Here is a 26,668-nt window from a genome sequence, read left to right as displayed (position 1 = left end):
TGCTTTGAAAGGGATCATGGAATCCATAGGGGACAAAGATATAAATATCAGGCTAAAACCATGTGCCCTTTCAGGACCTTCTGCTGTTCTTTGCGTCTGCGACTGCTCCCAATGGCCGGAGGCTGCCAGAGTCATCGAAGGCCTTTCCTTATAGGAACGAGGGCCTCGTGTGTAACAAGAACTGCCTTAGGAAGAGTCCCTCTATGGAGCAATCAAGCGCCGGGGGGTTGAGAACTTGGTTTGTTACGTCATTCACTAGTGTGTATGTGTAGATGAGGTCTCAGGATGAGAGGATGGATGAGGCCCTCAGATGTCTCTCTCACTGGGGAATGTTTGGGGGAGGGAACCCTCACTCTGTTTGTCACAGACGGCAAAAACAAAACAACACACAGTGCAGGTCCAATAGCCCAAATCTGGAAACCCAAGACTTTTTGAATATTCTGAGATTTTAGAGTTCGGAACATTTGGATCTTTGAATTAATCATGTTCAGCTAGCGAGTCCCAAGAATTTCAGATAAAGATATGTGATCTGTCTGTCTGTCTGTCTGTCTGTCTGATATGGGCCTCTTATAGTAGGTCCTTCCTAACATGTTCAAAAATGCTCTAAGTTCATATTCATTATTGTTTTCTAACTCTCTTTTCTTTATCACTGTTTAGATAGTCTCTGGGAACTGAGAAGTTTCCAGTTTCAGACTGTGTTTCCCTTCCTTGAGTCACCAAGAGGTTGGCAGGTGTTAGGAGGCCGCACCACCTTCTCAAGCATTTAGGATCATGGGTTCTGACACAGGCCGACACAGAGAGGGTTGGGATTCTGGTCCTTCTCACTTGGTTGGTTGATGATTTTATGATGGTATATTAGTTACCATTCCTTCACTGTAACAAAATAACCAAGGTGGTGTAAAAAGAAGAAAGATTTACTTTGGCTCATAGTTTTGTGGTTTTAAGCCTTTGTAGTTGGGTCTGTTGCTTTGGGGTCTCTGAGAAGGCAGAGCACATATACGGTGAATGCACATTCACTTCACTTCCAGAAGGAAAGAGGAAGGGAGACTGGCAGCTCACAATCCCCTCTGAAAGCAACACTCCCAGTGGCCCAACTCCTCCCATTAGGCTCCTCAGCCTAAAGGCCCAACTCCTCCCACAATCCTTTAACGCATGAGGAACATTCAAGGTCCAAGCTGGTTGCCAGTTTTTTGAGTGACAGTGTTTTCCATGGTGGGCATAATACCAAAAGGTGTTGTTTTAGAGTGTAGCTGAGAAGGTAGAATGAGAGGTTTTTTTTCATTGTTGTTACTGTTGAGACAGGGCCTTACATTGTAGCCTATGCTGTACTGGAACTCATGTAGCACAGGATAGCCTCAAATTTGTAGCAATCCTCCTGCTGCGTCCTTCTGAGAGCTAAAATTACAGGTAGGTGTGTGTGTGTGTGTGTGTGTGTGTGTGTGTGTGTGTGTGTGTATACGTGCTCTGCCACTGAGCTACATCCCCAGCGCAGAATGAGATAATTCTTATGAAAAGTATCTGTCATATAACAACAATTCAGATAGAAGCTAGCTACCATGTGCCAAGAACAGTTCAGGATATCGCTCTTGTGTTGAGTCAAGGGGATAACATCTCTTCACCATACAAGGCAACATTGAGGTGTGACTGGAATTTGAACCCCTGGATTTGATTCCTCCCTATTTGGCTGCTTCAAACTTCTGTTCTTCCGTGAAGCTGTTCATCATTCTACATTTAAAGAAACCTATGTCTGTATTGTCTCACATGCGTCTTCACTACCTTTCCCTACACTCCTTCCAGTCTGTTCACCAGGCGTCACCTGGTCACCAGGCAAAGAGCCATGGGTCCTTTTCACTGATCTACTCTAGCTGTACTGTAGTCCTGGATGGTGAGCTCCTTTTTCTTTGCTTCCTCCCCCAGTGCATTATCCATGCTGTACAGTGGGGAGCACACGTGGTGTGCAGGACACCAGAGGGCAGAACCCTTGATACAGGAACCTGGGCTGGGCCTTCTGGAACGCAAGTAGATACTTCCCTCTCTTCCTGACACTTGGCGGCCCGGTGGTGCGATCTAGACTTAAGAGCCATTGGGCCGGCCTGGTGTGTCTGTTGACTTACAGAGGACAAGTTTCCATTCCTCTCTGGTAGTTTCCTCTTTCTCTTTCCATTCCTGTTCTTCACAGCTGCTCTGGCTATTCCTCACCGTGGCTTCAAGAATGGGCTGCAGACAAGGGTTCCTGGGGGGGGAGCCCAGCACTTCCTTCCCTAGGAGGGTCCCCAGAAAGTCATTGCCAGCAGCACGTGTTTTGGGGAGAGTTTCTTTTTTTTTTGTGAAATGGAGGGGAGGATGGGAACCACGGAGACTACTATTTTGAAGTTGCTTTTTGGGTCAGACATTTCTGTTACTAAGGATTCTTATGTATTTTATGCCATTGTTCTGCTTTGGAAGTTTTCTCAGTTTATCTATGAAATTTACTCCTATGACTTGAAGACAGCTTGGTGCCTTTGGGCATCGAGTCATGGTCCTTTGCCAGCGTGAGGGCTTCGGAGCACTGATCTGTCAGCCATACCAGCCACAGACACAGAACTGCTTCTTCATTTGTGCGCACCTGTCTTTCAGTCTGTCAGAGGTGGTTCTGTCTTACCCAGAGAAGCTCTCTGAACATTCTAAGAAACTGACGTCCATAGGTCTCCACTCTGCACCGTCTACCGTTCATACCACATCAGAATAAAATAGGAAACTTTTACTCCTTGTTGGTTTGAACTGGGGGCTAGGGACGTTTGGAGAAGACATACTGTCATTGACCTTGTTTTTTTTTGGGGGGGGGTGTTTGTTTCTTTGTTTGTTTGGCTTTTTGGGACAGGGTTTCTCTGTGTTGCCCTAGCTATCCTGGAACTCACTCTGTAGACCGGGCTGGCTTCGAACTCAGAGATGGAGTGTTGGGATTAAAGGTGTTTGCCACCGCTGCCCGGCTACATTGTTATAAAAACATAACAGGCCAAGATGGAAAGAAGGCTGTGAGACTTAAAGTCGACTTAAAATGGGGTTCTAGTCAATGCTTCTTTAGAATATTCTTGCTTAGGAATGGGAGAACCATGTCTTAGACGTCGACAATTTGTGGATGGGCGTGAGGGCCATTTGACTACGACATCTTGGTATTTATTAACAGAGTTGAGACTGTCAATGTGGGTGGCTAAAAGGGCGCCACCTTCATTCCTCACCATTCCACATGTGTCTCTCTAGGGCTGTACGCTCCATCAAAAAGAGCAGTGTGTCTCTGTAGGAGAGGGTGCTCTTTGGGTAGTGACACACAAGTAGTGCTTTCTTGCCAGAAGCTCCCAAAAGCTCTCAAGAGGGACACATGGGAATATGTCTGCTCAGGACTTATATAGGAGCCATAAGTTTGGACTGTGGGTCAGAAAGACTTGGTTCTGACCTTGGCTGGAAGAACAACCCCAATGGAGTCATTTCTCTAGAGCTCACTTTTCTCATTTATAGAATAGATGTTTGTGACTAGCAACTCATTACATAGGGTTGGGTTATAGGGTAGCTCTTGCTGTAATAGAAAGCCTAGAACACTATGCCCTTCAAGAAGAAGAGCATTCATTTGTTGTCCATATAAAGATCTATGTAAGTATTTTAAAACTCAAATTATTGATCTACATTCACTAGGACACAGGGTTCCTTGTCATTTTATTTGTCACCCTCAAACTACAGCCTTCATTTCCATGATCCAAGAGGGCTGCCCAATTTCCAGAGACTTTCATTCTAGTTAACAGGGAAGAGAAAAGAGGAGGGGGGTGTTTCGTGACACTATTCCTGGGGTGACATAGCAAACCTCTGCTCATCCCGAACAGGGAACCAATGACAGACCAAAGTAAGGGTACCACCAAAGTACAACCTGGTTAATCAAAGAGTTTCAGTGGTGTTACTTACAGAAATATGGGCAAGGGGATACTACAGGGGCAGAAATGACTCAGAGAAAGCCGCATCACTGAAGATCATCCCAGGATGGGTGGGCGCTCGTGAAAACTGGAAACACAGAGTTTGTTATTAAAATGTAAGGTAGCGCAGTGGGCTGGAGAGTATCCTTTCCAGGGAGTTCAGCTGGTCCGAGTCCGTTCCAGGCAGCTGGTCTGGTCTCTGTTTCTCCCAAGTAGCTTGGCTGGTCTGAGCCTGTTTTAGGCAACTTTGCTTCTCTGATAGTGTCTCTCTACAGTCTTTACACCCATGTATGCTTGGGGAAGGAGAGATCTACTGGATCATGGAGTTTCAGGGACTTCTTGAAGCCTTCGAATTGTTTACTTCTGGTGTTAAAGACCTTCTCTGTGACAGAATGCCTCACTTCCCCTTAAAACATCCTGTTATTTCACAAGACTCCCATGTCTTATGGAGTGCTCCTCCAAGATGGGATGTTCTAACCTCAGAGGAAACGCATTTTCCCTTATATCACTTTCATTTGTGGGTCAATGCCTAGAACTTAAAATCTGGCATAGGAACCCGCTGGAACAGACGTAGAGAGATTACGAAGTGAATTTTGTATTTAGACAGGCATATACTTAGCTAAATATTGCATCTCTGTCACTGTCAAAGAGTGGGAGGCTAAAATGACATTGACTGGCTAAATCAACTGGCAATCTCAGCTACAGAGACATTCCTGAGAGTTAAACAAGACAATCCAAGTTGTGAGAAACCCGAACACCTGCTGGGTTTAGAGCCATCACTCACCTGTTGCTGCCCTTGCTGCCATGAGATGGTGGTGAATACTTTGTAACCACATCTTGCTGGCCACTTCTCTTCTTTTAAAAGATACTTTGAGCTTCATCCATTATATCATTTCTTTAAAAATTTGGTTTGTTTGAGACAGAGTCATGCCACGGGTAGCCCAGGCTTCCCTTAAACTCATTATGTAGCCTAGAGTGGCTTCGGAGCTTGCACCAATCCTCCCTCATCATCCTCCAAAGATGAGTGCAGGTTTAAACCATTCTATCTGGCTTGTAAAGACACCTTTAAGCATGTCTTCCTAAACTAAAGCCGTATAAAGAGGGAAGCCCGGGAAAGGTGACTAGAGCGCGCAGTGATGGTTGTCTTGAGTGACACACGGGGATGGGCCGGAGGGTTGTCTGAGGATTCAACGCTTTAGATGCACGCTGTTGTCCAAGTCTGAGTTCATGTTTTCGGCAGTGGGACCACAGGTGCCTCTGGATTTATTAAGGAACTATGACTTAAGAAAAACAGAAATGCAGAGACCAATCCTCTAACAACCAACGTGAGCCATGAATCCAGGACGGCAACTGATACAATTCTATATACGTGTGGTGCTTCAATTGTCTTCATGTATGCTATATTACACGGTATTGATCTGCATGTCAATATAAATCCTAAATGTTTTTTTGTAACTAGATTCCCTACATCTTTGTAATGCTTTTCTGGGGCTCACGCCCGGACTTTTCACATGATAAGTGTATACGCTATTTCTGATCTACAACCCCAACCTGACTTCCACCTTTTGAAGTGCTTTTACACATCCTCAACAGCTTTTGCTTGAGCAGCTCACTACAGATGGCTGAGAGCCTGGTGTTAGACAAGCAGGACTCTGGGCTTTATTTTGTCCTTATAATATCTCTACAACGTGGGCAGAACAGATGCCATCGCTACTGTTTTTTTAGACAGGAAAGAAGGAACTGAGGGGGCAAGGGACTTTTGTAAGGTCACATGGCTACCCAGTGTTAGAATGGAAGGTTCTGGGTCTCTTGTAGTGTCTTTTCCTGTGGTTCGTCCTACCGGCCAGCTAGCCATGGGTTACTCATCCATACTGCTCCATGCCAGGTGCCCTGTCCTTTGGAGCTGTGCTCACATGAGTGTTCTTTTCTGGTGTGTGGTGTGGTGGTGGTGGTGGTGGTGGTGGTGGTGGTGGTGGTGGTGGTGTGTGTGTGTGTGTGTGTGTGTTGTGGTTGTCCTGTGTGCTCTCTAGCTTCATCTGGCTTTTGTAACTCCAGGAGAAACGCTTCACTGGGTCTCTGTGATCCATTATTCCTAAGACCTCAGGTCTAGGCATCTTCCCAGAATTCCCCTTACACAGGAAGGCTGCTCAGTGTCCGGAACAGGTCGCCACACAATGGGAACAGAACAAGGAACAAGGAAGCAAAGCTGGAGGGATGGTGGTGTTTAATCTTTCACGAGAACTGATGCTGTATGCTCTGTAAAGCGTTCTCGTGGACGCCATCACATTCAGTTTCTCCTCAGTCATAAATGGAAATGTTAGGATCTTTCTCATTTTCCCAGAGAGAGCTGCTAAGAATGGTTTGCTTAAGGTACCTGTTAGGGTCCAAGAATTGCTGAAGGAAGACCCCAGACTCAAATAGCATGCAAAGGCAAAGAGTGTTTATTCTGCAGAAATTACCAGCACGCAGGGGTCAACCATTCATGGAAATGGTGAGAACCTGAGGGGCTTGCAGGCCTCCTTTAATTCAGTGCTAGGGGACTTTTCCAGAAGGATTAGATAACCTCTAATAACCTCTACTATGAATGGTAGGGGCAAAGCAGTGACGTTAGTATACTTTTGACTGGCTGCTATGTTAGTTTCATTATATTTGATGAGACCTTGAATTCCAGAGACCAGCTCAGCTCTGGCCCCATTATCTCCTCTGGCCAGGTGTCCAGGAGATTGTCTCAGCTCTGGAGATATCCCCCCTAGTTCAGTTTGTCACTGACTAAATTGTCAGTGGCTCCTTTTGAGAAGCCCAGTATGCAACCCAGGGAATTGAAAATTTTTATTCCTGGTATTGGATGTTATACCTCTCACACCTTTTTAGGACAGCTGGATTCTGTTCATTTCTATTTTGTAGTTTCCCACTGTGCCTCACTGCCTCTGAATAGCTCAAAGAGACAGGTGACGGCCAATGCCAATGAGAAGTTCTGAAGACCCTCTGTGGGTACATGGGGCAACACAGAGCTGAGTGAGTCAGGATGGGAACTCCTTCCGCTGGAGCCAGTGAGGCCTTCCACCTCCTCATCTCCAGATTCCTTTCCCTGTTCCTGCATCTCCATAGCCTCAAGCAGTGTCGTTGAAACCGGGACTTGTCTAGCCTGTGTGCAATGTGGAAGGGATCTGTCCAGCTGCAGACTGAAGTGAGCTAATTTGCTTTCTATTCCCAGGCCTGTATCTGCCACACTGCTGACCCAACTACTGCATCTATCCATTCCCCTGGGTTAGCATTATCACCACAGGGGTAAGCCAGGAGCATGGAACCTAGTGCTGAAAAAAGTGCTTCTTGAAAGGGCACCAGTCGTCTCAGTTTTGCTGGATCTCAAGAGGGGAACTACTGTCCTTCACCTGTCCACCTCTGTCTTCCTTGGGACAAGCCTCTTCTGGAAATCTAAACAGGGAAAAGCAAATGAACCTTATTCTCCTGGGCTATGTCTCCAATGCCCTTTTCTACTTCTACTAGAACTAGGCTGCTACAGGAATAGTTATTGGTCATAGCCTCAGGGATGATTTCCTCAACCACCCAAGAACTATTCCCCTTGCCTTTCCCCTTGGTCTATAATCTCAATGAGTTTAGAACACAAAGGCATAGGTGTACCTCCCAGAGAGACATGAAGTTTATGGGTATTTTGAGACACAGTCTGCCTTTGTTGCTCAGGCTGACCCTCTGACACATCATCCTCCTGCTTCAACCTCCTGCAGATAACCCTGGATTACAGGCAGCTACAGTGCCTCATCCCTTTCCTATCTTGGGTCATGTTGGGTTTACATAAAAATATGTTCAAATGCATAATAACTAAATTGGTCATGATAACACAGCAATACAGTCTCAGAAAACCAGTAAGTCCATGAGGGAAAAAAAAGTAAAACTCACAAGTATATTAAGGAAATCCTTACTATTGCCTGACGCCTAATCTTAGGATGAATAGTCTCTGTAACCCCCGCCCCCCCTCTCCGCCCCCGGCTCCCCGCACTGCCCGGGTAGCCCCCACCCCCAGGGTCCACGTAGGAAGATTCTTATCAATTATCCGTTTCTTTCAAAATACACCGCCTCCTCAAATTCCCCGATGACCTGTCTTCTAGATCCAAGCAGTTGGAGAAGTGAGGGTTTTGTTTGAATTATCCAGCCTCTTTTCTTTTGCCCTCCTTCCCTTTCCCTCTGCCCGGCCCGGGTTAAGAACTAGGATTTCTTGGTGCTCTCTTCCTGACCGCTAGCTCGCACTCCCTATGCTCTCCCGCCACTGGACTTCCTCCCCTTTAAGGCCCACCCCTCCCCCAAGCCCACGCCTCTCCCAAGCCCCACCCTCGATCCTCCCCTTTAAGGACTAGCCCAGGACGCTGAGCAGCCTGTGACGCGGCCGCCGCCCCCGGGCTGGTACTTCTCGGCGCGGCGATTCCCCCGGCCGGGCCCCGCCGTCCCGCGTTCCCCGGAGCGCTCGTCTCCGGGGGGAGGGAGCAGGGCTGGTGGGCGCCCGCGGCGCACAGCGGGACCCACGGGGCCCCGCGACCCGCCGAGCCTGGAGCCGGGCCGGGGCGGGGCAGCCGGCTCCAGCCCGGAGCAAACTTCGCCGCCGGGCGGGGCGTGGCGGGGACCCGGGCCCGAGCCGGAGGAGGGGGCTGCCGCGGCCCCTTCCTCTGCGCGCGAGTCGCCGGGCACCATGCTGTCGGGCTCTCCGGGCCAGACTCCGCCGGCGCCGTTCCCCAGCCCGCCACCACCCGCCCCGGCCCAGCCGCCGCCGCCGTTCCCTCAGTTCCACGTCAAGTCGGGCCTGCAGATCCGAAAGAACGCCATCACCGACGACTACAAGGTCACCAGCCAAGTGCTTGGCCTGGGCATCAACGGGAAGGTGCTGCGGATCTTCGACAAGAGAACCCAGCAAAAATTCGCCCTAAAGGTAAGTCTGGGCCGCCCGGGATCGCGCTGGGATCCGGTGCAGCTTCCGGTCACCCCGCGAGTGGCCGGCACCCGAGAGGACTCACGGGGACTGCCATGTTGGGGTGTGAGTGGGATCCAGCCGGGAGGCCACGCTTGGGTCCGGGACGGCCTCTGATCGCTTCACCCGGAGCCGAGGACACGGTGGCCCCATCCTCCCTCCCTCCTTCCTTTCTGCGGGCACAAAAGGCCCTTTACTCATTGAGCTGGTTGGTCGGTCGGTTTGGAGAAGTTCGCTCTCTGAGGTTTCCTTAACCCTACTCCTTATTTGGGAGCCGGAATGTGACTTCGCTCTCTCCGGCCTCGCGAGGTCGGCGCGCAGCACTGGGGCGCGTCGGCGCGGCGCTGGAGACTGGGGACCCCGCCTCCGTGTCCCGCGATTGTCTGGAACCGCCAGCGCCTGGCCTGCGCTACCCCTTAGGCTGCGCCGCGCTGTTTCCATTGCTCCCTCCACCGTTGGAAGCCTTGTCTGTAAGCCAAGGCTTGGCCCAGTGCTGATAAACTGGTCCCTCGTAGCTGGAGACTCAAAGGCAGGAAAACACTATTCCTGCATTTGGGAAACCCACTCTTAATTTCTCTACGTCTGCCTGCCTCTGTTTCTGTCTGTGGTAGTGGAGAATGGGAATTTCAAAAGGTCTTAGTGAACCACCGGACTCTGTCATTCAGGGTCACTGCAAAGTTTTCTTCTCTCAAGGGTTTCAGGTTACACCGTATCTCTAAAGGTCACTTGTCAGGTTTCTTTCTCCCGAGGTGTCTCAATGATTGGAGGAGCAAACTACTTCCTGTGTTATATTTTTCTCTTCCCCCTCAGCCCACACAACTTGCTTTGTTCCAGCCCTTCTATAGTACAGATAGACTATAGTACAGATAGAGTTGAGACTGTTGTCATATGCGGGACCAAAACCTGGGACTTTGTATGTTTTTGCTGTTTTCATCTTCAGCATCACATTAAAAATGTTGCTTGGTGTGAATGCTGGGGAGGGACTCTTAACACGGCCCCAAATACTGAAGCGTTTGTACTTTTCACTTCTCTTTCCCTGTTAGTAAGTAAGTGAGGAAAGGAGTTGATTGGGTCGAACGGTGGCTCTGACCTTGGGGACTGGAGGCTAAGGAACAGTTTGACCACAGTTAACTGTATTGTTGAGGAAGTGACAGATGTTCTTTCCGGAAACATTTCTCTCTCTGCCGTGCCATCTGCCTTTACCCATCAGCAGACCGGGGACACTGGCTGTTCATTCTCTTGCTTAGCTGGAACACAGTCTAAAGACTTCACAACAATAACAGAAAAACCTGCTTTACCCTTTCCTATTCTGTTTGAATACACTGTCCTCTGAAGTGCTCTAGGCTGTCAATTCAGATTTCTGGTATAGTTAACGGAAGTTCGTGTACTTTTCTCCTTTGGATAGTTTTGAAAGGAAAAGAAGCTAGCAGCATATTAAACCATCCTCATGCTAACCCTTCTCTAGTCAGGGGTAGGTGAAGACTGTTTTGACAAGCAGCCCGCTCCCAGATCTTCAAGGCTGACTCAGATGGCAGATTGCAGATTTCCCGTACATCTTTGTGTTGAGATTTTGAGTAGAGGAAGAAAGGAGAGCCAAGATGTTTGGAGAGTGGCAGCCGTGTCAACAGCATTTTCATACCCAAATATTGGCTAAGACATAATCGCAGCCTTGAGGGAAATCTGGTTAAAAGAAATCCTCTTTCAGTGGCACGCACCACCACTGCCGCCGAGTCTTACGCTTTGAAAACTTTAGGTGCTGAGTAGTGAAATGATTTCAAAACAGTGGGGGCAGCACGGGGAGAGGAAACAGTGGAACAGGCTGGGTTGATGATCCCTTTGGGTACTGGGAAGAGACCTGTGCTCTATACAGTGTACTGAGTCCATGCCTAGGGACGTAGTGCCCAGCCTGGCTCTCATGGGGATTTAGAAGCCTGTCTTATAGCCCCGAGGAATGATGGGAAATGAAGGCTGCTCCTAGGTTCTGCTCTTTGTTCTATTAAGTGAAACCGGGGCTTAAAAAAAATAAAAACTAACCTAAGGATGGCCCAGCTGTGAGGAGCGTTTGCTGCTTTTGCAGAGGACTCAGGTGGGTAACACCTACCTGTGACTCTAGTTCCAGGGGCTCTGACATCTGAGCTCTTTCTGTCCTCTGTGCTCACCATTATGCACTTGAGACACACACACACACACACACACACACACATGCACACGCATGCACACACACACACATGCATATGCACGCACACACAAACGCATAACACCCCTACACATAAAATAAGAATAAATAAGTAAAGGAACCAGTTGGTCCTGCTACTTTTCTTTATTCTCTTGGGAAAGCCGATGTTTAGATGCTTCTGGTGGACGCTGTCACCTTGCTTGCCCGTCCCTGCTTGCTAGCCCCTAGTCATGCACACACTTCCAGTCAGTTCGAAGCGAGTTGAGAGGTCATCACCATCCAACACATTCATTTAGTTGATGAGAAAACCCAGGCCCAGAATGAAGACACAACTTGCTGAAGGCAAGTGGTGATTCCTGCCATTCCCTTGACCGAGGCGAGAACTGAACCCAGTTCCTCGGTTTCCTAGTCTCGGGCCCCTCTCGACTTGTAACTGCCGTGGTATTGACAGCGAGTGTCCGGTTGCTGCTTCAGAGTGCCTGGGGTGTGAGGAGCTGCTCTGACCCTTGAGTTTTGGATGCATAGCAGGTCTCCCCACCCCCATTAAGGAGTTTGTGATAGACATCTTATTTATTACTCTTTGGGGATTCTGTAATTTCTTTGGTAGGGACACCCAGTCTCAATCCGTCTGTGTATGAGCTGTCTCTCTTCCCCATGGGGCTACATGACTTTGTTCTGCCTCACTGTGTCATGGTGACGCTTAGGTATTAGCTGAGCAAATTTAATTAAAGCTGGTATTATTGTCCCACTCTGCTGTTCAGTGCCGATTAGGTGAAGCGTGTTATTGCTTTGCAAGATACGGAATGTTGTCATAACTTATCTCTGTTTATCTTTCCATTGCGCAGATAGGGAAGCAAGGTCCTGTAGTTTCTTTCCCCAGTGTGCCTCCCTCACTAGGTCAGTGACGTAGCTGCTTTTGGTAACACGATGGGGAGATTAGAACCTCTCACCATTGTCTGGGACATTGTTGAAGGGCAACACCAGCGCTCTCTCACTGCCTGGGCCCCACCTCTCCAGCAATGTCCTCATTCTGTGTCCTCACTGGAGAGATGGCCCGATAGTGTGGCTGGCAGGGGCAGTCTCAGTTTGACACCTGCTGGATGAAAACAGGAGGGGAGGATCGTGCCATCCAGTTTGGTTCCAGGGAGTCGACGGTTTGTGGAGCATTGACCACATGTTTATTAGGCTAGAGGACAGAGGCATTAATGCCCTATAAAATGTTGGGGGTCAAGAAACCTATTTGGAGTAGGCAAGATCAGTAAATGTAGTCTAGGGCAGCATTGTCAGGTATGGTGGCCATTCTTTGTACATAGCTGTTTATGTAAAAGTAGCCAATATGCAGGCATAAAACCAAATGGAAAATGCAGTTGCCAGCCACAGTTTGAGCACGCAGAAGCTTTTTGATTCTCACAGGAAAGACTACTGGACTTTGCTGTTCTGGGGGCTGCATCGCGTGACCAGGAATAGAGGTGTTCTGAAAGACAGGCGTCTGCGAGGGAGGGAAGCCTTGGCTAGTGGCAGTGGGAACTTGTTGGGCCCCTGAGGAATGAACGGACCTGCCAGAAGTCTTGAAACTGGCTGTGGCTAGAGCTGAGGGGAAGAGCAGGAGACCAAGTAGGTCAGGAGCAGTGGGGCTCGAGGACTGAATGTAACTTGTCTTGGGGTCAAATCAGCTTTAAAGTGGTTTTTTTTTCTTTTTTGTTTGTTTTGCTTTTTGGGGAGAAGGGGGCAGGGCTTGTGGATTTTCTAAAGAAAGGCTAGGTGGCATTGAGGTTGGGGGTTTGTACATTTTTGGACAGAAAGGTTGAATTTCTGCCTTCAGAGAATATTTCTTTTGGAAGATGACAGCAGACATGTTATCCCGGCGTGATCCTGACCTTTCTACTAAAGCAGGACTCTGGGTCTCTCTTGATGCAGGATTAGAAATGGGTTAGTTAATATCCAACGGTCCTTTTTCATTTGAATTTTGGACTTTTCACGGAATCTGAAATCTCTAGTTAAAGTTATGGTTAGGTGGCTAAAAGTCGGGGGAGTTAGGGAGAAAAACCATCATGGGCCTCTCTCTCTGGGCCTCATATTGGTGTAGGGTCTGGGAAACATGGTGTTCTCTTTTTTTGGGGGGGAAGATGAATAGTTTTGAGGTGCCACAGCAGACCTGCTTTGCTCTCCCTGGTTGTTTGTGTGGAACATCGGTGTTCACTGGCCTGCCTCTTCTCTGTGTCACACCCTCCTAAGGGTCATGTTGAGGTCTCAGTCCCCCCCCCCCCCATCCACCATGTTTTTGTGGCTCCATACCTTGGATGGAGGTGAGTGGGCAGGGGAGAGTTATTGGTAGGAATGCAACGTCTCTTGATAGTTGAGTAATAATGGGCACTCCTTGGTCATCCTTGTCACCTCCTCTATCCCATTGGGGAAGAGGCTGGGCTGCTGCAGAAAGGCTCCCTGGTGTGTATCAACGCCTTGCTTGCTTGTGGGCAGTGTAGCCATATGCTGTGGAACCTGCTCTCGGTGTGGGTTTCCTAAGGCTATCTGGTTGCCAGCAGGAAGTGACGCTGCTACTGAAGACCTGTCAGCCTCAAACTCAGCTCCCTGGTCTTCTCCCAAGAAGCCTTTTACACACCTCCCTTGTCAATGGGGGCGTTGGTAGGGAGAAGGGGGTCATGCCAGAACATCTAGATGTTATCGTACATGTAAGACTGAAGTGTGTCTTTTCTGCTACTTAGGACTGATACCCCTGAGGATCTTAAACTCTAATATTTTATATTTCGAGGTGTATAAGTTCATACATAAGTTCAAATATAATAGAGATGGACCTGCTTTTAGGGGTTATGTGCTAGATAAAAAAGAAAAAATAATCTAAACAGTAACAAAACGAAAACCAACAGTAGACCATCAAGCGGTCTAGGTTTGAGGCCCTGCTAACTAATCGTGTGACTTTGAGATTTGGGTTCCAGCTGTCGCCAGGCGGCTCTGGCAGTGTGCAGTGGCAGAAGAGTCTACCCAGGGCCCCAGACACCAAGGGCAGGTGAGGGGCTTGCTGACTCGCTCTGCACTGAATGGTCACCAGTACCTGGGCCAGCGTGGATGCCCTCTGACAGGTGTAATGTGTAATAATCTTTACTGCCCGACTGACCTCTCTCGTGAAAGCTCAGAGAGTATCCGCAGGGAGGAGAGGCGCTGCCAGCTCTTGCCTCGAAATGAGAGGAATCTCAGTGAAGGACTCTTTGCCCTTTGAAGTCATTGGGATGTTGGAAGGCCACTGGGGCACCTGATGTGGGGGTAAGTATGGCCGAGTTGTAGCCATGTCCCTTCCGCTGGCTAATGTTTGTCTAGGCATTAGACATCATTCGCTCAAACAAGTGCCTTTTAGTTCAGCCACAGTCTCTGTGATGGGCAAGGGGTTGTTCTGAGTCTGTGAGTGGGGACCGATTCCCAGAGTCGGTGAGGACGTTAGGGTTTCTGTGTTGGTCCACTGGCCTTCAGGGAAAGCTGGCCATTAAGGAAGCGAGTGGAGAGGGCACATCTGGAGCAGACTGCTTTCTCCTCCCCGTGGCGAGCAGTGTTTTAGCGTGTATGTGGGCTCCCGTGTCCTGATTTGTTTGGAAGGGGAGGAGGTGCAGGGGAGGAGGGATCGTGAGGTTGGGCTTGGCCTCTGGCATTGTCATATTCTTGGAGACTTTATTCTGTGATCCAGTAAACATCTCCGTACGCCAGCTGGGAGGTGGTGGACCTTCGGCCTTAGCTCAAGGTCAACCTCTGCTTGTATGGGATGTTCCCCTTTAAGGTGAGAAAAGCTACGTGTTTAAATCACTGGCAACTTGAGCTCTCCAGAAGGGTCACATGAAAGGGCATCTGGTTCTTGATGGATGGCTTCAGGCATCTCCTAACTAGTGCCAATTTGAACTCCTCTGGGAAGCGAGCGTAGTGGCTGCAGGTAGCAATTCTGGGCATCCGTGAGCTGCTTCTTCCTCGGCAGACAGGAGGGAACTCTGTTGTTGACGCCTTTCCTTCTTGTTTAGCTCCTAGGTGAGTCTTCCTCTGACTGAAGCAAAGGTAACATATTTCACCTGGCTTATGCCTCTGCTGACCCCTGCTTCTCTTGGAGCTTCTTGCCCTCCATCTCCTTCAGGGCAGGTGATTGAGTTGGCCCTTTCGATGGCATTTTGACTATTCGTGTTATTAGGAGCCTTCTGGACCACACTGGCCATTTTATAGCCTGGCCTCCTGCCTCAGGCCCAGGACTGATACGCAACCTCTGTCTCAGCGTCTAAAATTAAACTGGCCACGGCTGCACTTCTCTCTTCGTAGCGAGGCCCTGGTATCTGTCCCAGGTCTGCTTGCCACACACTGAACTGTTTATCCCATTATCACCTGTGCCCTCCTTCTGTGCCTCTTTCCCTTCCAGCCTGAGCGTGGTGGGTAGTTGGGGCAAATCTCTGCCTGAGGGCAAGGTGAGAGGTGTGCTCATGGCTTCTCCAGGTGTCTTTATTCACTTGGACAAAGGCTCCAAAGGGCTGCCTGGCCATTCCCCAGGCAGGAGAGGGCCAGACAGAGAAAGGCAAGCAAGTTTTTAGATGGTTAGGCCTTCTGCCATGCTTGCCTGCTTCTTAGCTGTTGCCAGTCTGTCCCCAGTGCCTATCCTGTCTGGCCCAGATGGAGTTTGCTATGTCTTTGTCCTCTTGCCCTATTCCTAAGTTGCACTCTCCACCCCACAGTATGTGGCCTCATGTTACCACATCCTGAAGTATGACCTCATTATATCAACTTCCAGGAGTAACTGGGCCCTGGTTTTCTGAGTACCTCCTCGCTGAGTTGGGCCAGGACCTCCCAGCTCAGCCACCTAAGAAGGACACCAAGGACAGGAGGCCTTTTACTTTCTCACTGCAGTGGCAGGGGTACCCGTCTAGGTGTATCCTCTTTCTCTAACTGCTGGGGCTTCTGTGGAGCAAGATGAGGGAGCTGTGGGGTAGAGCGTCTCTTAGCTGGAGACAATCAGCAGAACATCTCCTTCACTTCTACCTGGGCTTTCCAGTCCTTGGACAGGTGTTGATACGAGCCACGGCTTGATCCATGTTAGAGCATGTCTGTTCTCCCGGGATCAAGGTGTATTTGAGGGGCAAGGGTCTGTGGGATGAGTGTTAGGAGCCAAGAGGCAGGACATGGGAAGTCCTGTCTCAGTGGAGTTGACTACCTGTCCTCTCTGGTCTGATGCCCCAGGGCTGTATTTCTTCTACATCAACCCCTTAGCCTCTAGGTGGGAGGAGCTGGGCAGAGTTGGCGAGAAGTTTATTTTTAACTGTGACAGAAGGGGCCCCTGTCCTCAGAATAGCAGGCTTTCTCTCTTTCCCATGGAAGCCGTCATCCTTAGCCTTCAGTTCTGAGGAGAAAGCTGATAGACTCCCAAGGAGCAGGCTTTGCAGGAGCTGGGGAGGGAAGACACGAAGGGAGGAGCCTGCAGATTGCTTGCCATGCTTAGCTTCTGTAGGGCTCCAAGTTTCTTGCAGTGAGAGAGTGGAGGATGACCAGGGAAGGAACTGAGAGCATCCTGGGAATTCAGGTAGACTGGTGGGGACCACCCACCCGTGCCCCGGAGTGGCATTGGAGAGGCTAGGCCAGTAAGGGGGTATTTTGTGCCTTTGTGGCTTCATCATCTGCTCTCTGCTCTTTCCCTTCCTCTGTGCCGTTAGCCGCACCCCTTACCTGGCCCTCACAATTTGCTCATGTCACCTCGGCTCAGATTCTTTGAAAGGAAATAAGGTTGAGCTGCGGCGAAGTAGACAAGAAGCAACAGAGAGAAGGGCCGGGGAGTACGAGGACAGTAAAGTACTGAGGCTAACGTTGAGACCAGGCAGCAGCGGAATGGAGTGGGGGGTGTCTCTCCCAGTACTGTGCTTTTAGTTTGTCCGAAGCCCCGCTGTGTCCGTACAGCTTCCCCGGTGGGTTGGGTTCCTTCTGCCTGCCTGTTATAATGACTTAGGCAGATGCTTCCCAGGTCTGGGTCTCATCAGCCCCTCATGTTTGCATATTTACTTGTTTTATCTGCCATTCCCATTCCTTTGCACCTACCTCTCTGTATCCTCCTTGCACTCCTCCCCCTGCCCCTTTCCCTCCTTCTAACTAAATTGGCTCTTTCTGTCCCCTACAAAGGCTAGTCTTTCATGAAGCTTTCCGTACCCAAGTGAGTCCTGAAGCTGAGGCTCAGTAGCACAGCATGTGCTTAGCATGTGCTTAGCGTGTGCTTAGCATGTACACAAAGGGCCCTGGGTTCCATTCCTAGAGCCCTTTACTGCTCCTTCTGCCCCACAAAAGAAAGTGGAAAAAAATGTAACCCTTCCTGTCAATCGTAAGAGACCCTTACCTGTTACTAAACATCTTAAGTGCATTTATTTCTCCGCGGGCAGGATGTTTGGTTCAGCACGGCATTAGGTCGTTGATTCCTTGGAAACCTACATCTTTCCTTTTTCTTATATCATCTTTTCCTTTTGTAATTTATGAAGCACTTATTTATTTATTTTAGCGTATACTCATGCCTGTGTGTGCCCGTGGCGTCTTTCCTTCTCCCTTCTCGGTTCCTTGGGCTGAACCAAGTCGTCAGGTTTGTCACCCTTATCTACTGAGCCCCCTCAACAACTCCATCCTCCCATCTCAGCATAGCGACTCGATGCTCTCGTTAAAAATGAAGTTCAGGACTGGTCACACTTGGATGGGACAGTGCTGGCTGGGTGCTGAGATTAAGCTAGGGACATAGTAAAGCCCTCCGCTGTCAGTATGAGGCCCTGCCCGTCTCCTGGCTGCTGCTCCAGGGTCATCTTTTGGGTGATTTTTTTCCTCCATCCATTCAGATCTTCTGATTCAAGGAGGTACCTTGTGTTTCCGTTGCTGGGATTCTTACAGCCCTCCTCTCTTTTCCGCTCCAGGGGCCCTCACTGTCTTCTCTGTGAAGAAGACCCTCCTGTCACACATGTGAAGGATGTCAGCTTCCCTACAGTCCTTGGCTAGCTCTAGACCCACAGCAGGGACATAGATGCAGATCAATGTTTTCTGTCCTCTGGCGTTGTGCCTGTGTGTCGCAAGACAGACCAGCCATGAGCGTCATACTGCTGGGTCTGAGGTCAGAGCTGTCAGTCTCATGGGGCCACTTATCTCCCGTGTCCTGAAGCTTGCATAGGAGATGGAACCCAGGAAACCTGGTTTCCAGCTCAACCATTGTGGCCCTGAGCAAGTCCTAGGCCATGCTTGGACTTCCCTCAGTTTCTCTGTTTGTAAATAGGAAGACTCAGAGTTGACTTAGCAAGACTTGTGCACTGAATGCCTTTCCTTTATTGTCACTACAAACCATTACTGGGAAATGACTCAATGCTGAGAAAGAAGTGGTCACCTGGGTCAAGAGCACACTACACAGGGAGCCATTCTCACCAGTTGTGGTGTTGTTGGTGTTGCAGGCCGGGGTTATTTTATCCTCCTCTTGGCTGTAGTATTTTTATTCACTTACCCAGTGTTTGTAAATGTTTGCTTTCCCCCACCATGCCTCCTGTCTTCCCTGCTGACTGGCCATCAGGGGCCTGGATGTCTGGATTAACCTGGAATGGGAAAGAGATCCTTGTCATCCCTTGAGTCTACACCACATCTGCTGCATCTCTACTTTGAAATGGGAGGAGGTTGGAGGCATCAAGGTGTGTGTGTGTGTGTGTGTGTGTGTGTGTGTGTGTGTGTGTGTCTGTTTTGCTATTTTAGCAGTGTGGGATAGACCCTGTATTTCTAAGCAGGTTTGCCTTAGGGTAATCTTCCATTCTCCCCATCCCCCAGATCCAGAGTAACTAACTGGCTTAATTAGGTTTGGTGAGATAGCTCACTGGGTACCCTGCTAAGCCTGACCTAAGTTTGATCATCAGGCTCCACATGTGTACTGTGGCATGTGTGTGTCTTACCCCCACCCCCTCCATAAGATGCAAGTAAGAAAGAGAAAAATAGCTGTGCCAAGTACTACTTTTGTAGCCTCCCTTGGATACATCAGAGCCACACCCTGGCTTTGATTCCTATCACCCTTCTGTCTTTCAGACCCCTGTGGGAAGCTCAGCTGATCTAGGGGCTCTTGGATTAATAACAGGTTCTTTTGGGGCAGGTGTGACAGGGTAGACACTGCAGCCGATGCTGTGTACACCCTTGTTAGTCCCTTCAGTGGTAGTAGGTACATGGATGAGACAATGTATCAGATGCTGTGTACACCCTTGTTAGTCCTACTTCAGTGGTACTAGGTACATGGATGAGACAATGTATCAGATGCTGTGTACACCCTTGTTAGTCCCTTCAGTGGTACTAGGTACACGGATGAGACAATGTATCAGATGCTGTGTACACCGTTGTTAGTCCCTTCAGTGGTACTAGGTACACGGATGAGACAATGTATCGGATGCAGTGTACACCCTTGTTAGTCCTTGCAGTAGTACTGCAAAGTAAGTAAGTTTTTTTTCTTTTTTTTTTGGAGCTGGGGCAGAACCCAGGGCCTTGCGCTTGCTAGGCAAGCGCTCTACCACTGAGCTAAATCTCCAACCCCGTAAGTAAGTTTTTTTACAGAAGAGGAAACATGTTCAGAATAATTAACTCATTAGTAGTTATTGAACACCAAGTGCTAGGTATTAGTTTAGGTTCTGGGGACATATCAGCTTATAAAACAGTCAAAGCCCAATCTCATCTGCAGGGGGCTTGTGTTCCTGTAGGGGAAGATGGAGCACACTAATTAAATGGTAGAGCTTGTCAGATATCAGTGTGTACAGAATAGAAAATAAAAACTGAAGAAGATCTGAAATGTCAGGAGTTTCTGCCTGTCTGTCTCTTTGTGTGTGTGGTTGTTTATATCCTTGTTAATTTAAGAAACTATTTTTATGTATGTGGATGTTTTGTCTGCCTATATGACCATGCACCATGTACATGTGGTGCCCACAAAGAAGGTGTCGGATCCTCTAGGACTGGAGGTGGTTGTGAGCCAGGTCCTCTGGAAGATCAGTGAGTGCTCTTAATCACTGAGCCATCTCTCCAGCCCGGTGTTTTAGTTTTAAATGGCAGGTTAGGAAAGGCTTCCTGGAAGAGGTGACTCATGGCTGAATCTCAAATGTACTTGTAGAAGAGGGTCTATCAGGCAGAAGGAATAGCCAAGGCCAGAAGCTATAGATGATGAAAATGCCTAACTCTAACCCCCATCCGTACCCCCATTTTTCTTTTTTGAAACAGGGTTTCGCTGTGTAGCTTGAGCTGACCTTAACGGTACTGTCTTTCTGCTTTGACATCCTAGGTGCTGAGATAGCCAGTATGGACTACCTTGCCAGGCTCTGAGAGTGCCTAACTAAAACCTGGTCCTTTTGTAGTTCACAGTTCTGCCTCTGGTCCCATTATAATTCAGAGCATAGGTGACCTAGTAACTAGTGTTCTACTTATAATATTCATGAATGCTTTTCTTATACAAATTGCTATAATGATAAGGGTGGTTTGTGGGATTTGTCTTTGGAACTTACAATTTTATACAGACTGTATAAAATCAAGGAGAAAAGGCATTGCCACTGCAGTCTTCTCTCCAATCTAGATCCTCCTCTGGTCTGATACTCAGTTTTATTAATGAATCAATGGAAAGGTTCAGGGAGCCAGTGCTAGGTAGGTAGCAGAGGAAGGGCCGCAGGTGGCCAGGAGAGAAAACAGAGACACATGGTTGGGCTCCCCAAGACAGGGTGTGTTGAGGTGGGATCACGTCATGGCACAGGACACTGTGTGGACACACACCTGATCAAATCTGTGTGTAGACAGCAGCTGGTCTCTAGCAAGTGGGTGGGGCTGCAGGCTGTTCTCTTTTGTTTGACCAAGGAGAGAATGTTTCTGTTAATTGACTGTTCTAAAGAGCTGGGTAAGAGAGAGAGAGAGCGAGAGAGCACCAAGGAGTGCTGGGTAGGGGTTGAAGCAGCGGAGGCTTTTTTCCTCCTTCCTTGGGCCTCAGAGTCCTCCAGGTCATTAATTCTGTCTAGGCATATAGGTGGAGGCCCAGCAGTGCCCAGCCCTGGTCACCTCAGCATGGGTGAGCAGAAGGCAGGGCTAGGGAAGGGAGGGTAGTTAATACAGTTGAGAAAGTGAAGCAATGGGGTAGGCCTGGTTTTTTCCTAAGTCTGCGCTGTAACAAAGGAAGTTGCAACATTTTTCTTTCTTTTTTCTTTTTATAGAGTAAGAAGTAGGGAAAAAAAAACCCCATCTTCCAGTAAACTTTAAGAAAAAAAAAGCATGTAGCCATGGCTGTCGTCCGCCTCTACCTCCCTGTCTTTTTCTTATGTAGTCTTTTTAGGACTTTCTTTCCTGTCTACACTTTCAGTCCTTCTCCTCTGAGAGCCTGTCCTTATGGCAGTCCAGCTGTGTCTCTAGAGAGGGAAGTAGCCATGACTTGGCCGGAGGATCTTGAGAAGGCTTCTGTCTGCGGTTCTCCACATGTCTGTTCACACACTTGGAAGGTTGTTGGTCCTCCTTGGATGTTGAGGGCTGTTTGAATGGACCCTGATGCCCAAGGCTCTTCCTGCCACCTGGGTCTGGACTTATGTGGTATTTCATAAGGTCGAAGTAGCTGTTGTTTCTCAACTCCAATCACTACCTTCTGGTAGATGTGGACTGTGTGTTTAGGCATAAGCAGTGTGTGTGAGGTAGAGAGATCAAAGCTTGAACAATCATTCCTGTTCATGTGGAATTTGGTCATGTTTGATTTTGGCCACTGGGCAGGATCTGGGCAAGAGTCCAGCTGTATTTGGAAATGCAGAGATGGTATATTTTCATGATGAAAACTGTGAGATTTGGAAAAGTTGAGAACTTAACTTACTTCCTTTATTTCTTTGCTCAGATTAATTTCCTCTGTCCTAGCTTTCTGTACTTCAACACAACCCCAAAATTCCAGTGCACCTCAGCTTTGAGTCCCAGCTCTAGTCCTCTAAGGCTGTTCTGGGTCATCCTTGGAATGAGGGCTCCTTGCTGGTAGGATGTTGGACTGACCAGAGCAAGTACTGAATTCAGTGTGTTCCAAGGGAGAAAAGGTAAAAGTCGTCTTGGTGAGAGTCTTTGTTGGGCTTGTTGTTTCTAGTACCTTGGATTTCTCCTCTCACACTGTTTTGTTAGACTTAGTCATCCTGTCGTTGGCTGGAGAGGAGTCGACGGAGTGGGCTCAGAATTTTGACTCCTGGATCCCATAGTTGAGTGCTTAAGTCCTATTCTGAAGAAACCTCTCTCTGGCCAACATGAGAACAGCTCTCATGTGCTCAGATGTAGTTGTCTACATTGAAATTAAATAAGCTCTCTCTACATCTGCAGTGCCCAGGAGTCAGCTGCTGGCTGCTGTATTAGCAACACAAGTAGAGGACATCCTGTCATCACAGAACATCTGGATACAGTCATTCTATATCCGTTCTATATTCATCTCCACTTAGAGGGGACTTGGGGAAGGGCAGCTAGAAACCAGTCATTTACAAAAGGATCTTTTCAAGATATTTAATTCGTTTGTTTCAGATAACATCCCATCATAGAGATGCTCATCTAGTCTTGTGGCCCCTAACCCAAACTGACCGTCAGATTCATTTGTGGACACCATTTGAAGGTGTAGCTTTCTGGGCAATTTTCCTGTGTTTTATGGAGTCCTAGATTGAACTTTGGTCCTCAAGCTTGCACAGAAAAGTGCCTTCACATGCTACGCCATCTTGCTAGCCTATATTATAGCATTTTCATACAGATTCTATATTGTTCTGCATCATCTCCCTCCCTGACGAGGAATGCGTATTTTTAGACTATTCCCACGTCAGAATCGCACAAGTCTGGCAACCACCCATCTGTCTAGCTGATTTTTAAATTTTTTAGTGACAGGAGCTTTATTCTTTTTCAAGAAAACCTTACATATTAAAAAAAATAATGTAACAATTTGTTTATTGAGTAAAAGTTTTGTTCTTGATCTTATAAAAATCCTTTGATGTTCTTAATCTTCTTTAGACCCATGGCAAAGTGCATCACCCTATGCCTGGGCTTAGTCTCCGCAGACGGACTAGCACACTGCAGTGCGGACCCTGCCAGGTACATTTTCAGGGAGCCTCGGTAGCCAGGGGCTCCAGGGAGATGCAGCGGCCAGGGGCTCCAGGGAGGTGCAGCAGCCAGGGGTCTAGGGAGGTGCAGCAGCCAGGGGCTCTATGGAGGTGCAGCAGCCAGGGGCTCTATGGAGGTGCAGCAGCCAGGGGTCTAGGGAGGTGCAGCAGCATTCCTGGGTCCTTTGGCTGTCAGGCAAGGCCAAGAGACTGAGGAGAGCTCTGGGTCCCTGGGAAGATCCAGCCGGGATGGCCACAGGTACCTTAGCCTTCCTGTGTCCTCTCCTTCTGTCATTGCTCTGCATTGTTAGCACATGCACCCAGCGATGCCCAACTGCTTCCTTCGGAGACCTTGAGGGACTCAGCCATCCATATGGCTTCTGTTTAGAGATCTTCAGTAGATGCCCTACTTCCTGAGCACACACCCCTCAACCTGGCATCACAGAGAGTTCAGCCTCTCTTTGCACCTTCAGTCTTCCAGGCAGCCCTCCGTTCTGCACATGCAGATCCCCCTTTTCTCTTGATGCCTTCCGCTTGCTTATCCTTCTGCATTCTTCTTGCTGGGGTTTTGTTCATCTTCTGAGACTCGTACAAGTTCTTACCTGCCCGAATTCTACCATTCCAGGCAAACCCGACTGTAGGTGGACCAGTGGCAGTCGATCCTGGTTGCACAGACTGTCACCCCCACCTCTGCTCAGCTAGCTTGGCTCCAGGGGGACAAGTAGTGTGTTCACTGTTTGCTATCCCCATGTGCAGACCCGGTGCCCAGAACTCTTGAAGGTGCAGTGATATGGCAGGAGAGGATCCATATCGTTTCCTCTTTGTTCGTTTGGGAGTTTCCAAGAGGCTCTGAGGAGAGCTGGAGCCTTTGCCCCATACCAGCATCCTCACCTCAGTACCCAGCAGCTCAGCAGCTCCAGTGAGGAAAGTGGTGCCTTGCGGCTGATAATCAGCAGGCGGCATTGGAGGCTTGGCTGCCTCAGAGGCAAAGCCGGTATTTAAACAATAAAGTGTTTTAAGTCAAGGGTTTAAGCACCATCTTCAACAGCAGTTACTATTAACATCACCCTACCCAGCTCCAGTGACAAAGACATGAGTCGAGCCAAAGAATTTTCCATAGCTTTGAGAAGAAGAGACAGGGAGGAGTCTGGATGGGTGCTAGAAGGAGCTGGCAGGGACCTCGATTTTGCTCTCTGGGCTGAGACTGTGTGGGAGAAAGGCTGTTAACATGCCCATCAAACCCCGTGTCTCCCAGGTTGGACTAATGTTGATGAGTGTTGCTGTTGTTGTTGTGATTATTATTATGTGTTTGGGTACTGTGCTGCATGTATGAAAGTGCCTGTGGAAGCCAGAGAGGGTGTTAGATTCCCTGGAACTGGTGTTACAGATGGTTTAGAGCCATCCGATAGGGATACTGGGAATCCAACCTAGGACCTCTGGAAGAGTGGCCAGTGCTTTTAACCGCTGAGCCATGTCTCCAGCCCTGCAGTTTTATTTTTCAGTAGTGTTCCTTCAGTACCGCTTGGTGATAGCCCATGAGTTGTTTTTTTTTTTTTTTTTCCGATGCAACCGAGATGACAGAGGGAGGACTAATGTAGGGCTTCCTTCCTTCCAGGATGCACAGAGCTGGAGGAATTCCCCGGCCTCTTGATGGTGCTCAGACACTAACCACAACCAGCAGCTCTGTCAAAGGTGTTCTGAGAAACACATGTGCCAGGAATAGTCTGAGTTTTCAGAGAACTGCAGCTTGTAAGAGGTCTCCTGTGTATTGGGTAGAGCTAGAGAGAGAGAGAGAGAGAGAGAGAGAGAGAGAGAGAGAGAGAGAGAGAGAGAGAGAGAGTGTGTGTGTGTGTGTGTGTGTGTACACACTTTTGTATGCAACTGTTTCTGCTCAACCACACAGATCAGGAGATTTCTTTCAAGGTTGGCTTCATTGTGAGCCAAGTAGAGAGTTCACAGCCCAGGAAGGCAAAGAGGTGGCCAGAGGCTTGCTTTTTGTAAGTTCATTCAAAGGTATAGGTGCGGTGTTTTCCCACGTAAGGTTGGGAAAGTAATTTACCTTGGAGGGCTCAGGGATGCTTCTCTCGAGTTTGAAAAAGTTTGAGACGTGTATTTTGAATACGAAGGTTTTGAGCAATAGTGGTGACCTTGCTTGTGCCTGAGTGTGTGTCCTGTGTGTGACTGAGTGTGTGTCCCTGTCTGTATCTGAGGTGTGTCCTTGTGTGTGCCTGAGTGTGTATCCCTGTCTGTGCCTGAGTGTGTATCTCTGTCTATGTCTGAGCGTGTGTCTTTGTATGTGTCTGAGTGTGTGTCCCTGTCAGTGTCTGAGTGTGTGTCTTTGTCTGAGTGTGTGTCCCTGTCTGTGTCTGAGTGTGTGTCCCTGTTTGTGTCTGAGTGTGTGTCTTTGTATGTGCCTGAGTGTATGTCCCTGTGTGTGTCTGAGTGTGTGTCCTGTGTGTGCCTGAGTGTGTATCCCTGTTTGTGTCTGAGTGTGTGTCTTTGTATGTGCCTGAGTGTGTATCCCTGTTTGTGTCTGAGTGTGTGTCTTTGTATGTGCCTGAGTGTGTGTCCCTGTCTGTGCCTGAGTGTGTGACCTGTCTGTGCCTGAGTGTGTGACCTTGCAATCACCCAGGTGCTCTGACAGTGTAGGGTGGCTGGTGAGGGTTGAGACTTTATAAGGGAATAAAATTAGCTGGCTCATGGCTGGGGGGATGGATCAGTGTTAGGGTTACTTGTTGCTCTTGCAGAGGACCTGGGTTTGTTTCCTGGCAGCTCACAACTGTCTGAAGCTCCAGTTCCAGGGGAGCTGACACCTTCTGGCCACATCAGGTATTGCGCTCATGTGTTGCACTTACAGACAAAACATGCAGCTAAAACACTCATATACATAAAATAAAAATAAACTACTGTGATGTGTGAGTGATGTATAAATTCCGTCCATCTTCCTAGTTTTTAATGGTCCCTGCAGACGTGCCATCACCACTGGACCCAAATAGCAAAGGTGATGTGTGTATGTGTGTGTGAGTGTGTGAATGTGTGTATGTGTGAATGTGTGTGTGAGTGTGTGAATGTGTGTATGTGTGAATGTGTGTGTGTGAGTGTGTGAATGTGTGTGTGAGTGTGAGTGTGAATTTGTGTATGTGTGTGAGTGTGTGTGAATGTGTGTATGTGTGAATGTGTGTATGTGAGAGTGTGTGTATGTGAGAATGTGTGTGAGTGTGTGTGTGTATGTGTGTGTGAATGTGTGTGTGTGGTGTGTGTGTTTGCGCATATGCTATCACTCACCTGCTCCTTTTCCTCTTGCCATCATAGAAAAGGAAACGTAAGCAAGGTGGTTCTTTGCTCCAGGTAATGGAAGAAAGAATCTAGGGACTAGGTGATGGTATGAAGGAAGGGGCTGCTCCGTTTTCCAAACTCTGAAGTAAATCCTGACGTGTTCCGTGATGTCACATAGGTGGGAACATTCTACAAGTGTGTGTTGCCACAT

The 26,668-nt window shown here is 48.6% G+C and overlaps 1 protein-coding gene and 1 long non-coding RNA gene across 3 annotated transcripts in view; one reads left to right on the top strand and one right to left on the bottom strand.

Annotated features, from left to right (window-relative positions):
• The first annotated feature begins 8,342 nt into the window (after positions 1 to 8,342).
• The window catches only part of Mapkapk2 (MAPK activated protein kinase 2), a 46,300-nt gene continuing 27,974 nt past the window's right edge, over positions 8,343 to 26,668 (top strand). Inside the window, 1 exon segment of one of the 2 annotated variants that reach the window (NM_178102.2) lies at positions 8,343 to 8,880. In NM_178102.2, the coding sequence (NP_835203.1) occupies positions 8,644 to 8,880 (237 nt within the window). In that variant the 5' untranslated portion in view covers positions 8,343 to 8,643. 2 annotated transcript variants of the gene reach the window in all.
• LOC134481555 (uncharacterized) lies at positions 18,378 to 26,604 on the bottom strand. The gene is made up of 2 exons (XR_010057192.1): positions 26,467 to 26,604; positions 18,378 to 18,675 (listed from the first exon to the last, which is right to left on the bottom strand). It is a non-coding gene; the product is annotated as an uncharacterized LOC134481555 (long non-coding RNA).

This window comes from Rattus norvegicus, chromosome 13, assembly GCF_036323735.1.
Source record: "Rattus norvegicus strain BN/NHsdMcwi chromosome 13, GRCr8, whole genome shotgun sequence".
Classification (NCBI taxonomy): domain Eukaryota; kingdom Metazoa; phylum Chordata; class Mammalia; order Rodentia; family Muridae; genus Rattus; species Rattus norvegicus.
Note: the sequence above shows the minus strand (reverse complement) of the source record. Positions and strands in the feature narration are given on the sequence as shown.